The sequence below is a fragment of the Eschrichtius robustus genome, chromosome 20 (assembly GCF_028021215.1).
Source record: "Eschrichtius robustus isolate mEscRob2 chromosome 20, mEscRob2.pri, whole genome shotgun sequence".
Lineage (NCBI taxonomy): Eukaryota > Metazoa > Chordata > Mammalia > Artiodactyla > Eschrichtiidae > Eschrichtius > Eschrichtius robustus.
This window is the reverse complement of record NC_090843.1, coordinates 1,763,768-1,778,113: the sequence shown is the minus strand read 5'-3', so window position 1 is coordinate 1,778,113 and position 14,346 is coordinate 1,763,768. Positions and strand designations below refer to the sequence as shown.

At 49.3% G+C, this 14,346-nt stretch overlaps 1 protein-coding gene across 1 annotated transcript in view; it reads right to left on the bottom strand.

The window, feature by feature from the left end:
• GNA13 (G protein subunit alpha 13) overlaps positions 1-3,211 on the bottom strand; it is a 40,968-nt gene extending 37,757 nt beyond the window's left edge. Inside the window, exons 1-2 of the mRNA XM_068530289.1 lie at positions 2,797-3,211; positions 182-408 (exon numbers count right to left, since the gene is read on the bottom strand). Of these exons, the coding sequence (XP_068386390.1) occupies positions 182-408; positions 2,797-3,079 (510 nt within the window). The 5' untranslated portion in view covers positions 3,080-3,211. The remainder of the gene's footprint in view (positions 1-181; positions 409-2,796) is intronic.
• Between the last annotated feature and the right edge of the window lie 11,135 nt (positions 3,212-14,346).

Genomic DNA, 14,346 nt, shown 5'->3' with positions numbered 1-14,346 from the left:
TTTACCTTACTTTTATCTTGCTTAGTTTAAAAAGCTCATCTCTAGAGCAATCCAAGTTTCTGAGGCTAGAATTCTGGATACATTATATTGTGGAAGTCAGTGAAAAAGGTGTGTTAGAATCAGATATTAATAAATGCCGTTAAAATAAAATCACAACATTAAAAAAAACCAAATCTCTTACCAATTGAAATTCTCGACGCCGGTCATAGGCATTCTGTATACCACTGTCTGCCCATAATGCTCTTATAGCAGGAAGATACTGTAAAAAAACTCGAGTTTCCACGATTCCCTGGGCCGTCAAGGGGGTCCGCGTATCAAATGCCATCAGCTTGTCTCCATTGAGGTGGTTTGAGTTATCCCCCCAAGGAATGTGAAGCTTCTCTCGAGCATCTACCAGCACCCTCATACCTTTGTTTAAAAAAAAAAAAAAAAAAAAAAAGTGTGACGGGAGTCATTAGATATTCTCAGAGATTTGATTCTAGTATTATTTCCTTAAACTTCTTAAGTACTCCAGGCCTGGTGCCTCCAAAACTGGAGACCAACATCAAGACAAACAGGAGTAACTTCTCAGAGTGTAAAAAAAAAAAAAAAAACTAACAGTTGTTCACAGTCATAAAATTAGAGCCTTGAAAAGCAAATACAATTAACACAAGTGCTCCTCCTGAAGGATTTTAACATGTTCTAATTTATAACATAACTCCTGGGTAGAAGGCAGTCACAAGAGAACCAAAACTAGCAAAGGAAAAAGAAATTATGCTGCATAGCCTGATGTCCAGGCTCTGAAGAAAGATCTGCAAGCAAGATTTTATGAGTCTCTCAAAGAGACATTTATTTATGAGACGTCAAGAACCAAACTTATCACCCTGTGATCTGCTTGGTCCCTGAGCACCCCGCTTAACCCTGAGTCTTCCAGGAACACATTCAAAGCTCAGAAACGTCTCCCATCTCAAGCTTCAAATAAGTGTAAGGCCGAGAATGGAGTCAGACTTCCCTAGAAGGAGGAAGACCAACTGCAAAAAAGATGTAGAAACTGAGATTTCAACTCACAGAGATTAAATCAAACCCATTATTTCTAACACTAAACTGTTACCTTTCGTCCCTCTTAACAATCACAGGACTATTAGGTCATCTGTTTGGATAACTGAAAAACCGTTTTGCTGTCAATTTTCTGATCACGCCAACTCAAAAAATGCAGATGGCTAGTGATTGCATCTCATCACCAATGCTCGAAGTAGGTCACACGTAGGGGCCAGTGCACGTGAAGAACCAGGTGTTTACCTGGCTGACTATCAGTTAACATGCTGGCTCTATTCATTGACAGAATCCCTTCGGTTCAGCTGCATCGTTCAGCTGCATGGGGATACAAAGGTACCTTCGGTTAAGGACTGGCTAGGCAGTCTTCGGCCTTGAAAGAGACCTTAATTAGTTTGGTTCTAAACTTGAAAACAGGATAAATACAACCACTTTTTACAGCTTAACTTCAGAGGTACTAGGGCTGGCTGTGGTCTGTGAGCTCCTGGCCCAGTGCCCTTCCCCCGTCCTTACCCCCCCCCCCCCAAGCAGTTTTCCTCTACTCAATCCCGGGAGAAAAAAAGTGACACCAAAGAGTGACTTAAGTACTTCCTGAACAAAAAAAAAACCTTAAAAAAAACGATGTTTGGAAAGGCTTGAAATCTATAACCAGCTCCTATATAACTGCTACCCAGATGCAATAGAGAGCCCTCATGCACCTGAAGTACCAGACTCTGTATCTCAACTCTGCCAAAATGCCTTTTATAAAGTACAAAATAGTTGCTAGTAAGAAAAATGAGTGCTAATTATTGCTCCAATGACAAAAAATAAAATCCCCTCTTCTGTAATTCTTTAGAAGCCCAGAACTAAAATTCTTGTGTGTTCTTCACCTGAGAACAAAGCTTACCCTCAATTTTAAAAATACCCGCAAACAGCAGCAGAGCCTATGGTCTAAGCCAACACTAATTCATTGACTCAACCTGTACAGGCGCCGCATCACATTTAGGCCAAAGATTCTTTGTATCAACACACGATTTCATTTAAGTAGTAGAAGCAAGTGTGGTACTCCCTCCCTCCCGCCCCCAATTATTAAGCAAAAGGAGAGTGGAACGTGCTGCATGGTGATTACAGGCAAACATCCTGCCCGACCGTGACACTGGGGCGAAAAACCACCGCTAACTTTTTTAGGCTGACTGTATGGTGTACTCTTTCCTGATAGCAGCACAGTAAGTAGGACAGCCTCAAGTTTCATATCCTTGCCCCAAAGGGCCCAAGACCTGTCACCCTTCGCCCTCGACCAGGGTCTCGGGCACAAGTTCCCTGACTGCGGCGGTTCCAGAACTCCCCGGCTCAGGAGTTGGGAGCAGCCCCGACCCCATGTGACTCGGGTCACCCACCACCCGGGGCGGCGAGGCTGGGCGGGCAGCGCCCGGGCGTGGGGTGAGGATGGACGGTCTGGGTTTGGCTCGTCCGGAGGGAGGACAGGAGAGATCACCCCACGCTCCGGGGCACCCGGCTCGCCTCACTTCCCTCTCGCAGGGGGCGAGGCCAGCGGCGGGGTTGGGGGTGGGGGACCCGCCGCACCCCCTGCCCGGGCGGCAAGGGAGGGAACGGATCGCCCCCGGGCATCCTCTCCCCCGGGCCGCGCCCCCTTCCCGCCCGCCGGGCCCGGTCCTTCGCCAGGCACAGAGCGAACGAGGGCGGTGCCCGGCCCCGCGCCGCGGCCCGAGGCCGGGCCCAGCGACCCACCGGCCCCCGGCCCCCCGGGCCCGGGATCCCCGGCACCTTTGATCACGTTGCTGTAGATGGTGGGGCGGAACTCCTCGCGCGCGCGCTGGTCGAAGTCCTGCCCGTGGATGATGCGCATCTGCTTGAGGAAGGTGGACTTGCCGCTCTCGCCCGCGCCCAGCAGCAGGATCTTCACGAGCCGCTTCACGTAGGTCTTCTCCCGCGACAGGCATTTGTCGATCTCCTTGGACTTGCGCTGCTGCTCGGCCTCGCCGCTCGTCAGCACGCAGCCCGGGAAGCACACGGACAGCACGGACCGCGACGGCAGGAAGTCCGCCATCTTGCCGCCGCCGCCGCCTCGGCGGGCCCCTCCGGCTCCTCCGCCTCCTCCGCGGGCGGCGGGCGGCTCCGGCTCGGCGGCTCGAGGGCGCGGAGCGCTGCGGCGGCCCGAGCGCGCTGGGGGAGGGAGGAAGCCAGCGGACTGACTCGCAGGGCGGGCCGGGCAGGGTGGGCCAGGCTAGCCGGGGAGGGAGGGAAGGAGGGAGGGAAGGAGGGCGGGCCCGGGAGGGGCGGTGGCCCCGGGGCGTGCGCGCGCCCGCAGCCTCCCGGGGACGCGCGCGCACGCCGCGGCCGCTCCCCCGACTCGCGCCCCGGGCCGGAGACTCACGTTCTCTCGCGAGCCCGCGACCGCCGCCGGGCGCGCGCGGGGAGGGGTCGGCTGGGCGGGGTCTTGTGGTCACGTGACCTCAATCGGGGCCGGGCGCCTCCGCCCGGGGCAGGCACCTGGGGAGCCGGACTTTCGGTTGCCCTTGAATTGGCTGCACCCACTTAGGTGTGGAAGGGCTACTTCCGAGGGCCCGGGAGGCCGGAGACCAGGTCGCGGGCGCTGCCCTTTGGGCTCCCCAGCCGCTCCCGCCGTTCTTACTCCTGGTTACTCCCCGCCGCCGGCTGTCACCTAATTTCGAAGTCTTTGGTTCGAAGTTATACAAACAGCGAGCGCGAGCTTGGAAAGTTTTTGGTGCATTTTCTTAAAGTGGGTTCCTTGACATCCTGCTCTCCCAAGCCCAGAACGGTGACCAGACGTCATCCATCCTCCCCCAGCCCCACCCGCAGCTCCCTTCGGCATTCTCAGACCTTGCCGTTCCTCTGAGATGTGCCAGGAGCGATTGTTGATGTTTCGTTGATGTGGGTTCCCACCCGAGCTGCCGCGCTGAAATCTGGACGGTAGCTGCCGGAGGGTGAGGTCATGGTGAAAATCCCCCTTCACCGGACACTGTGATGCAGGCTCTTCCCTAGAAGGAAGCAGATAAGCAAACAGACCGAGGACAAGAGCCGGCAAATTTTAGGTTTCCTGCCAGATTGCAGAGGATATGACCAGCCAAGGGACTTTTTTTCTATCTTAATAGCGGATTCAGGCCAGGACACCTGAAGGGCTGCCAGGAGACAAGCGACAAGTGACAGCTGGCTTGGCAGACTGCATCGCAAGGACCCCGGAAGCCAACTTCTTCTCTCTTAGTGTTCTAGTTTCAAGTGGAAAAAGGCATTTGGGTCGGTCTCTGTTTATGGCAGTGCAGCCCTAATGCTCCTTGATTGGGGCTTCTGGGGCTCAGAAACTTCTATGTGTCAGGCACTGAGATGAGAAAGAGGTCAGCAGTCTGAGAGGCTCATGAACACGTTTAAATTTAAAAATCAGTGCTAATCAGTTTACTGGCCGGGTTGGGTTAATGGCTGAGGAGCCTCATGACTCGGTAAATTGGCTGCAGTAAACAATACCTACAGTAGGATTATCTCCTGTTGTCCTGGCCAAGCCCACAGGGGTGGATAAGCTGCAATATACAAAGTAGGGTCGGTTCAACTCCAGTATCTGTGGATTGATAGGGTCAGAATCACTAGGCCGTGCCTTCAGGCAAAATAGATGGTAAAAGTCCACCTGGGATGCAAGATCTCTCTGTAGCCTCAGCTAGTGTTTGGGAAGCTCTGTTCTCCAACCATGAAAGGACAGACCTCTGCCCAGGACAGGGGTATAGCATTGGCCCCCAAACACCCATTTCTACCTGGACTTCAGATGCTAATTTGAATTCTACAAAAGCAGGAAGAGAGAGGCCTATCAGTTAGGTAGGTAACATCTTTTTTTCTTTTTCCAGAAGTGTGTGCAACACAATTGGAGAACCAAGGATCCCTAGGAGGCAGGAAGGTATTCCCGCCCTGCCAGCTCATGTTGTGACACGTAGAGCAGCAGAGAAAGCTGTTCCAAGCCCTGCCTGTAACCTTTTGTTGAAACAAGCTTGGCTCAGATCAAGCCCAGCTGCTCTAATCAGTGTTTCTGAAAAAAAGACACCTCTTTGGGCCCAGCCTGGAGTCTGGCTGCAGTTGTCCAACTGCTTCTAACTGTCTGGTCATCAAGCCACCTTGAAAACGTGAGCATTAAAATTAGCTAGAGGTTTGGTGGCTCCTCAGAAAGTTAAACATACAATTGCCATATGGACCAGCAATTCCACTCCTAGGTATATACCCAAAAGAATTGAAAACAGGTGTTCAAAGAAAAAAATGTACACCTGTGTTCATGGCAGCACTATTCAGAATAGCCCAAAGGGGTGAACAACTCATAGATCCATCAATGGATGGATGGATAAACAAAATGTAGTGTACCCATGCAACGCAATTATTCAGCCATAAAAGCAAATGAAGTACTAACACATGCTACAACATGGATGAACCCTGAAAACATTATGCTACGTGAAAAAGCCGGTCACAAAAGGCCACACAGTGTAAGGCTCCATTTATATGAAATGCCCAGAATAACCAAATCCGTAGAAACAGCAGATTAGTAGTTGCCAGGGGCAGGGGGAGGGGAGAACAGGGAGTGACTGCTTAATGGGTACAGGCTTTCCTTTTGGGGTGATGAAGATGTTTAGGAACTAGGTAGTGGTGATGGTTCATTCACAGAACATTGGGAATGTGCTAAATGCCCCCGAATTGTACACTTTAAAATGGTCAAATGATGAATTTAATGTTATGTAAATTTCACCACAATAAAAAAAAAATGAAGTAGGGAAAACAATAGTTTCCATAAAAGTCTTTGGATTCATTTAACACTGTGCAATAGTCAGTGAATAAAAGTGTGATTATGGTTTTGGGGGGTTTTTTTTTTGGCCGTGCAGCTTGTGGAATCTTATTTCCCTGACCAGGGATTGAACCTGGGCCCTCAGCAGTGAAAGCGCAGAGTCCTAACCACTGGGCAGCCAGGGAATTCCCTGATTATGATTATTTTAAAGTAATGCTAACAGTTTAAATTATTTGCACCAGAAGCAAATCCACTCTAGCTGTTGCTTCAGGTTACGTTGTAATGATATTAGTGATATTCTAATTTTCAGATAGTTTCATAACCAAAAAAAATTCTAAACTTTTTAAGGGAATATAGAGTTTGTTGGTTGGAATTGGATTGGCTGGCTACTCCATTTTCAATAGACCCAGATGTGAGTTCATTGGAAACATCTGTATTAGCCAGTTAATCCATATGCAAATGAGGGGTTCAGATGCCCAGAGGAGCTGTGATAAAATGATTTAACAGTTAATTAGTTGCAGTGCTCTTTTCTTTCTGGAAACTCTAAGTCTAGTGGCAAACAGTCTAACTAGATAAATAATGAAGGTGTGACTAAAATTGTAGAAATGCATTTCCAGATGGCTTTTCTACTCTAATGTGGGCACCTTATGAAGGATCCTTTCTAGCAATACTGTCGATTCCTGAAATCTACTATTTGTTCCTTTTTTTTTTTTTGGCTGTGCTGCTTGGCTTGCAGATCTCAGCTCCCCAACCAGGGGTTGAGCCCGTGCCCCCTAGGGTGGAAGCACGGAGTCCTAACCACTGGACCACCAGGGAACTCCAACTATTTGTAACTTGCTGTTGGAACTGAAAGAAAGTTTTCCTATCTTATAGTCACAGTTTTTTAAAAAGTGGCATTACTTAGCCCGTTTACCAAACTCCATGCCAAATAACTTTGGGCTGTTTACAAAAATCAGTATTTTCCACAAAGGACAAAAATTTGTCACCCTCAGACATGTTCGAAAGAATGTGCCAGAAGCTCTAGGAACAATTCCAAAAAAAGAGTTAAAAACAAAAAAATTTTTTTTGGAATGATGGGACATGTAATTTAAATAAGTGTTTCACCTGCCAAGGTGACTACTCTCTATGCAGGACAGGACCACACCCCTTTAAATATGTTTATTTAAAAACCAGTCACATTACTGGATGGTGAAACCATGTGTTTATTTTCTAATAAGGATGACGACACATCCACAGTTCTCGTTACTAAACTGTCTTCTGTCTCATCATCAGTGTTATAAATAGGTGGATTCTAATTCTTTCGTACAGGTCAAACAGGCATGGATTTTTCATATCTTCCTTTCTGTCCCAGGAAAGGAAGGGAATTCCTAGTCCTCCCATAATACAAATCCCTTACAGTTGTGTGTGTGTGTGTGTGTGTGTGTGTGTGTGTGTAATGTTTTAACTGCCGCAAAGCACTTTGACCTACTTGATCTCGTTCTCTGCTCACAATAGCCTGACAGGAACACCCAGCATTAAGCTCACTCCCAGAGCAGGAGGAAACTGAGGGAAGAAAGGTCTAAGTGATGTACTACTCACAGCCTCCCTCAGCCTGGCCACTTGCAGAGCCAGAACTAAGAAATCCCCCCTTTTGACTCTGAACCCAGGGCTCTTTCTGATATGCCGAAAAGCGGTAGTTCCCCGAGTGCCCAAGTGTAAAAAAAAAGATCTCAAATTTAAGGAACAAACAGTTAAGTTTGTTTATTTGTTGGGTGGTTGCTTGGTCTGTTTTTCCAGCCCCTTTCGGGCTAACTGCCACCTCAAAGTTTACCAGCTTTTAGGCTGATTCTACTAAGATGTTCTGTGATGGAATTCAGGCTCTGGTTTGTAAAATGTTCCAGGTGGTTGATGTAGAAATAAGAAAAGAGGAGCCACGCTTCTGGCAATATTTACATGGTGGCGGAAGCCCCAGATGTTCCCTTAACGTGAGTTCCATATGAAAAGGCAACTTTTTTTGTTATGAAATGCGATGGTGCCCCTACCAGAATAAGCCTCTCATGGGGAAAGTTTTGTATGAAACTCGGCATGTGGAATTGCGTTGTCGGTGGGCTTTGTTGCTGTTGTTATTAAAGGAGAACATGATTTTAATTACTGGTTGTATTTTTCTCAGCCTCCGAGAAAGATCCATGAGCTGGTGTTGACCAGCTGTGACCTCACTCAGCTTCTCCAAAGTCAAAAGCCTGTGTCTGAAAGACACACACCAGCTCTCGTAGAAACGCTTACACCTTGCTTGCTGCCTCGGACGCATTTATGGGCAGTCTATTTATATAACACTCAACACAAGGCTTTGCTTGGAAATCTGAAGCTCTTTCTGGGAAACTCAAAACATCCTAGCTCAATCTCTCGCCTTTCTTTTCCCTTGCAGCTTTTCAAGATGAGGATGACTTTTTATGTTTTATTGCCTGTAAGTGGGCTGCCCCTTGCCAGTAACAGGTAAAGGTCCTCTAACATAAGTTCTGTTTCTCCAAGGAAGTTTAAGTGTGCAAAATCTCAGCTGATACCTGTATCTTAACATCCTCTGCTCCCAGCCCAGCTGCTGCGTGGTTTTTTTCCCTCGGAACGTGTACTAGCAGGAACCACGCTCCCGGCTAGCTGGCTGGCCGGGCATCCTCACACGTCATGGCCTATAGACCTAGGCTTTGCCTCAGTATAAATGCCAGGACGTGTTGACCATCATGCAGTAAGGGCTCACCCAGGGGCACTGAGAAACAGTCCGTGTTGCCTTTGTCAGACTATGACATCCTGGCTCCCTGGAGCAAATAATGCCATCAACGCATCTGTCTCCAAACTCCTGTGTCAGCTGCTAAGGAAAAGGAGGGCTAGCTCATGGCAGGACTCAGGGAAAGGCACCCACTGCTGAATCAGAATCACAGTCAGAGGTCTGGAAGATGAGCACCGGCCCCAGAGGTCCTTCTCTCGCTTCAGTTGCAGCCTGTCCCCTATCCGTGGGAGGGTTATGCCAGACCCACACATGAGAAGACGGGGAGGAGATAAAAGCAAGAGGGAGCATTTCTTTGTGTGGCAAGCAGTTTTGTACTGTGATTGCTTTCCCTTTTTCTGCTAATACACAGAATGGTAATAGGAAAAAGTCCCTCAAGCAGCAAGTTGAGGTCATCCGCTTTTCTGGTTAAACCATACGAAGCATATCAGATTGTTTGCTAGTCGTTTCGTTTCCCAGAGAGGGAGCAGAGTACGGGAACTTGGGGAGAACTCAGTTAACACATCCGAGCCTTGCCTCTCCTATCTGTAAAATGGGAGTATTGATACCTAGCGATATGTCCTGAGGATTAAGTTATAGAACAAATGCACTCCATCTCAGCCCATACATGAGAGATTCAGTTTTAGATTATTTGAGGACGAAGCCACCAAACTTCTTTAAAAACCTTCTGAAGGTTTAGCAATATTGTCCTGGTCAGAACATTGTCCCAGGTATTTCCTGAGCTCTTCCTTCTATGGTTGAAACATCTCTCTTCTAGAGAACCATATTCAATATCCTATGATAAACCATAATGGAAAAGAATATATATAAAAAAAGAACGTATATATATGTATAACTGAATCACTTTGCTGTACAGCAGAAACTAACACAACATTGTAAATCAACTACACTTCAATAAAAGGAAAAAAGAAAGAAAGAAAGAAAGAAGAAAACAAAAAAAAAATCTCTTCTCTTTCCTGTGCTAAGATTCACTCACAGACGCTGATGTCTCTCTTCCCCAACAGGGTCTGTTGACAACAACAGTGAGAAAAATACATGCATATTGGAGGTTGTCCCCCAAATCTGAACTCTGAAGAAGGGCGGGGTTTATTAGTTTTCACCAGCACCAGGAGTGTCAGGTAAGGAATCACCTCAACCAGAGGGCAGAGGTTCAAGTGGAGATGTCAGCACAGTGCATTCAGAGCATGGGCTTTGTCTTCTAATCTGTAAAGTGGGTGCAATAATCTCAGAGTATTGGGGGGGAGTTATATAAAACGACAGAGCAGGCTTTTAGTCTGTGTCACCATGTTTCCTTCTGTCAAAAGTATTTGCTTGTCCAACTGATAAAGCAACAGCTGCGCCATCGAGGTCATAGGGATGAGGGGATGCCTCAGCCCACGTGCCATGCTCTGTGCACACCCCTCCCTGCAGCCTCCATTGGACACCCCTCGCCCTAGGGGTGGGTGCATTTGGTCTGGGGGGGAGCACAGGCTATGGGTGGGTCCCTTGGCCTCACCCTGTGAGTAGGGACTGCAGCAGAAGAGGGTCAGAGCAGGACCTTCTAAAGCACAGGTCGGGGGCAAGGGGGCTTCTCTTGCCCGGAGCTAGGGAGGGTATAATAAGATACCATCTAAATTGCCCCATTTTACAGACATGGGGCCTAAACTAGACCTCAGAAACCTCCAACTCCCCAGGCCCTTGAACTGGGTCCCCACGGGGAAACGCGAATGCTCGGCCGAGATACCGCGTAGAAGTCACCCCTTAGCTAGTCCCTGGCTGGGGACTTCTGTGCTCCTCTGGCAGAAACTGCCAAGGTTCTGGGGCGTCGCCGTCCTTCCCTAGGCCACCCCGGGCAAGAGGTCAAAGAACGCTCTGTAGGACAGACACACGACGTGCTTTGGCCCAAACCTCAGTTCTTCCCTTACCCTGGATTTCTGCTCAGGGCCTGAGGGGAAGCAAAGGGAGTGACCCCAAGGAGTTAAAGCCAGCTCCAAGGGGACATGGGGTTCCGTGGGACCACCTCAGGCAGGATGTGAGGCTCTGCAAGCAAAACTCATCCTCTGTAACTTAGGAGCTCTGTGTGTGCTTTTTGGAGGGCAGAAAGGGCGACGTGCTCAGATATTAAAAGACTGACACCTATTGCCCTAGATGCTTTTCTCAGTAAGAATCCTGCAGATCACAGAGACATTTGGATAATTTGTTATAATCCCAATTAAGGAATTGGGATTGGGGAGTTATTTAACTCCCCAGGGAAAGCACAGTGAGTTCTGATGTGTGTCCATTTACGTCTTGGGTTCCCAAAAGATTTGGCCCTCCCTGGCCCTATTCTTAACTATTTAATCTTCTCCATAAACCAGGGAACAAATAGTAGCGGGCACTTTATCAATATCCGGGAACTAAGGGGTGTTTCTGAAAAGCCTTCCCGCTATCTCCCAGCATAATCCTCTCATGGAATAATGGCATTTTCTTAGGGAGATGTTTCTTTTGACACACTACTCTCTTGGTGAATTTCATGCCCATCCCAAACCAGTGCCAGCCATTTTTGTCGACTGGCCGGCAGTGGGAGAAAACACCCAAAGTTCTCCCTGTTTTGCTTCGCAGGCCATCTTCCTCTATCTCAGCTCTTTTCCTTCCCCTGCTCCCTCTCCTTCCCTGCCCTCCGTCCCACAGCCCATTGTTTCCTTCCTCCCTTCCTTCCCTCCTCCCTCCCTTCCTCCCTTCCTTCCCTCCTCCCTCCCTTCCTCCCTTCCTTCCCTCCTCCCTCCCTCCCTCTCTCCCTCCCTCCCTCCCTCTCTCCCTCCCTCCCTCTCTCCCTTCCTTCCTCCCTCTCTCCCTTCCTTCCTCCCTTCCTTCCTTCCTTCCCTCCTCCCTCCCTTCCTTCCCTCCTCCCTCCCTCCCTCCCTTCCTTCCCTCCCTCCCTCCCTCTCTCCCTTCCTTCCTCCCTCTCTCCCTTCCTTCCTCCCTTCCTCCCTCCCTTCCTTCCCTCCCTCCCTCTCTCCCTCCCTCCCTCTCTCCCTTCCTTCCTCCCTCTCTCCCTTCCTTCCTCCCTTCCTTCCTTCCTTCCCTCCTCCCTCCCTTCCTTCCCTCCTCCCTCCCTCCCTCCCTTCCGTCCCTCCCTCCCTCCCTCCCTCTCTCCCTCCCTCCCTCTCTCCCTTCCTTCCTCCCTCTCTCCCTTCCTTCCTCCCTTCCTTCCTTCCTTCCCTCCTCCCTCCCTTCCTTCCCTCCTCCCTCCCTCCCTTCCTTCCCTCCCTCCCTCTCTCCCTCCCTCCCTTCCTTCCCCTCTCAGTCTCCCCGGGCTGATCAAGGTACCCGGCCTCTGAGGTCCTACAGCAGCCTCACCCCCCATCCCCCACCCCAGCCTTGGTCACAGTGGACTGTAATTGTCCCCTCCCTCACCCGCTGCACCAGAATGTGGGCCCCCGAGACAGGGGACACAGCCAACTTCCCTGGTACCTTCAGCATCTAGCATGTCGTATGCTAAAGGCTCCCTAAAAGCAGGTAATTTAAATCAGTAGGCACCATCTGCCTACTCCCAGATTGTTTTCCCGCATTTCTGATGGCGGCCAGCTGGATTTGCAGCCCTCCAGGACCGGAGGGTCGTGTGCGGTGACCAGAGGGACTCATGGCTCAGCCCCACTTGTCAGAAGCAGGGTCCCAGATCGTGCCGCGTGCTCTAACTTGGCACTGCCAGATACTACCACATTATGAGCTGTTAAGTGACTTGAACTAGCCGAAGGGTGTGCATGGGACGGAGGGGGGGGGTGATTAGGACACACCGTCACACTCTGCACATCAGTCAAGTGGCCTGCTCACAGCGGGCAAGCAGGATGGCAGGGTTTGCCTGTGTGGGCCAGGAGAAACTAGAACTTGAGCCCTCATCCTTCTCAGCAGCAGATCCTTCATGGCTGCCCACTCCTATCAGACGTGAGCTGGGGTCGCAAAGAACAGCAGCGCGAGCCGGGCTGGGGTGGGATCACATCCCAGCTCTGCTGCTTCATGCATCTACCATGAGAATCCTGGCACAAACCACCTAAACTCTCTGAGCTTCGCTTTTGTTATCTGAAAAATGGAGCTAATTATGCCCACACTTCACTGAGTTGCTGAGAGGGTTCAGTATGATGGTAACGTGTAAAGTAACCTGACAAACTGCCTGGCCCACATAGGTGTCAGATAATGTAGCGTTTGCTGCTAGGTGTTGGGGATTGAAAGTGGTTAATGATTTTGTTATATAAATATAGAGATTTTAAAAAAATACAAGGTTGTGTGTGCTAAGTTTTAAATGTACTCTACTGATCACTGCTTCAGGAATCTAGAGTTCTGAACATGGCTGTTTAATAAAAATATAATGCAAGCCACAGACGTAATTTTAAATTTTCTAGTAGCCACATTAGAAAAAAAAAGTGAAATTGATTTTCACGATAGAGTTTATGGAACCCACTATATCCAAAATATTTCAACACCTAATCAATATAAGGATTACTACAGAGATATCTTACATTCTTATTTATTGGACTAAGCCTCCAAAACCCAGTGTGTGTTTTTACATTTGCAGCGATCTCAACTCAGATGCTAAATTCTTCATTGAGGACATCTGGCCTGTATTTAGACTTCATAAAATTTACAGTTGAAAAAATAGAGTCACAAAACCAAATTGTTCCCAACATACTTAAACATTTCCCAGTACCTGAGTCGAATTTTTTTTCAGTCTTTACATTTAAATTAATTAAAATTTAAATAAAATTTAATATTAAGTTCCTCAGTGTCACGAGTCACATTTGAAGTGTTCAAAAGCTACTTGGAGCTAGTGGCTGTTTCCTGGGCCAAACCATGGGAAGTGGACGGAAGCCTGGAATGATTGTTTGCAAAGAAAGGAAGGGCGTTGCAGGCAGGTGCCCGGCATGTGGCCAGGACACGGTGGGAGCCGTCGGTTTGATGAGAATCAGCCAGGTTAGGTTGACGAGGCATGGTGGTGTCAGGTCACAATGTTGAGATTTTATTCCGTCGCTGAGCAGGAAGCACGGTAATACTCTTGAGCAGGGGCCGGTGCCATGTGCAGTTTTAGGCTGGTGCACCTGGCGCTGGTGTCCATGAGGGGACGAGAGAGAGGGGGCACAAGCCAGGAAGAGCAGCTTGGAGGTGGCTGCAGTAATTCAGGTGTGCAGTGACAGTACCTGGCTGGCGTGAGAGCGAACGGAACCGTCCGGAGACTCCTCAGAGCCAGCCTCCACAGGACTTGGAAAGCCACGAGCCTCTTTAGTGTGACGGCAAGGACAGAGGCGGAGATTGCTGGCAGGCTTGGGGACCGCTTGCCTGCTTGGGAGACTGGCTTGACCCTGAGAGGTTTAAGGAACCAGGGTGTTTCTGCCCATCAGAAAGCAACTGCCCAAGACAAATGGCTGAGCCCAGGCCCAGGAGACTGTTGTTCTTTATTTTTTTATTTTTTTAAGCAAATATATGATTTATAACATCCACTCCACCCTCTGAATCACACGGTGACCCTGGACTTTGCCCAGAGTCTCTGAGATTGTGAAAGACACTCCTTAATTCTAGGGAACTCCTTGAGGTGCTGGGTCCAGGCTGGAGCCGAGTTAAAGACTTCAGATGTTGGAGGAAAAGTGGAGGCTGCAGCGGCTCCCTGGCTAGTTTTTCATCCCCCTCATACCCTCCCCGGGAAAGCATGACTTCTAACGTGACTTGAGGCTTTGCTGTGTTGTAAGGGAAAGGACAGCTCCCCGACCTACCTCCGCCACCCCTCCACGCCCCGCTCCTCCACGCACCCCTCCACGCACCCCCCACGCTCCGCGCC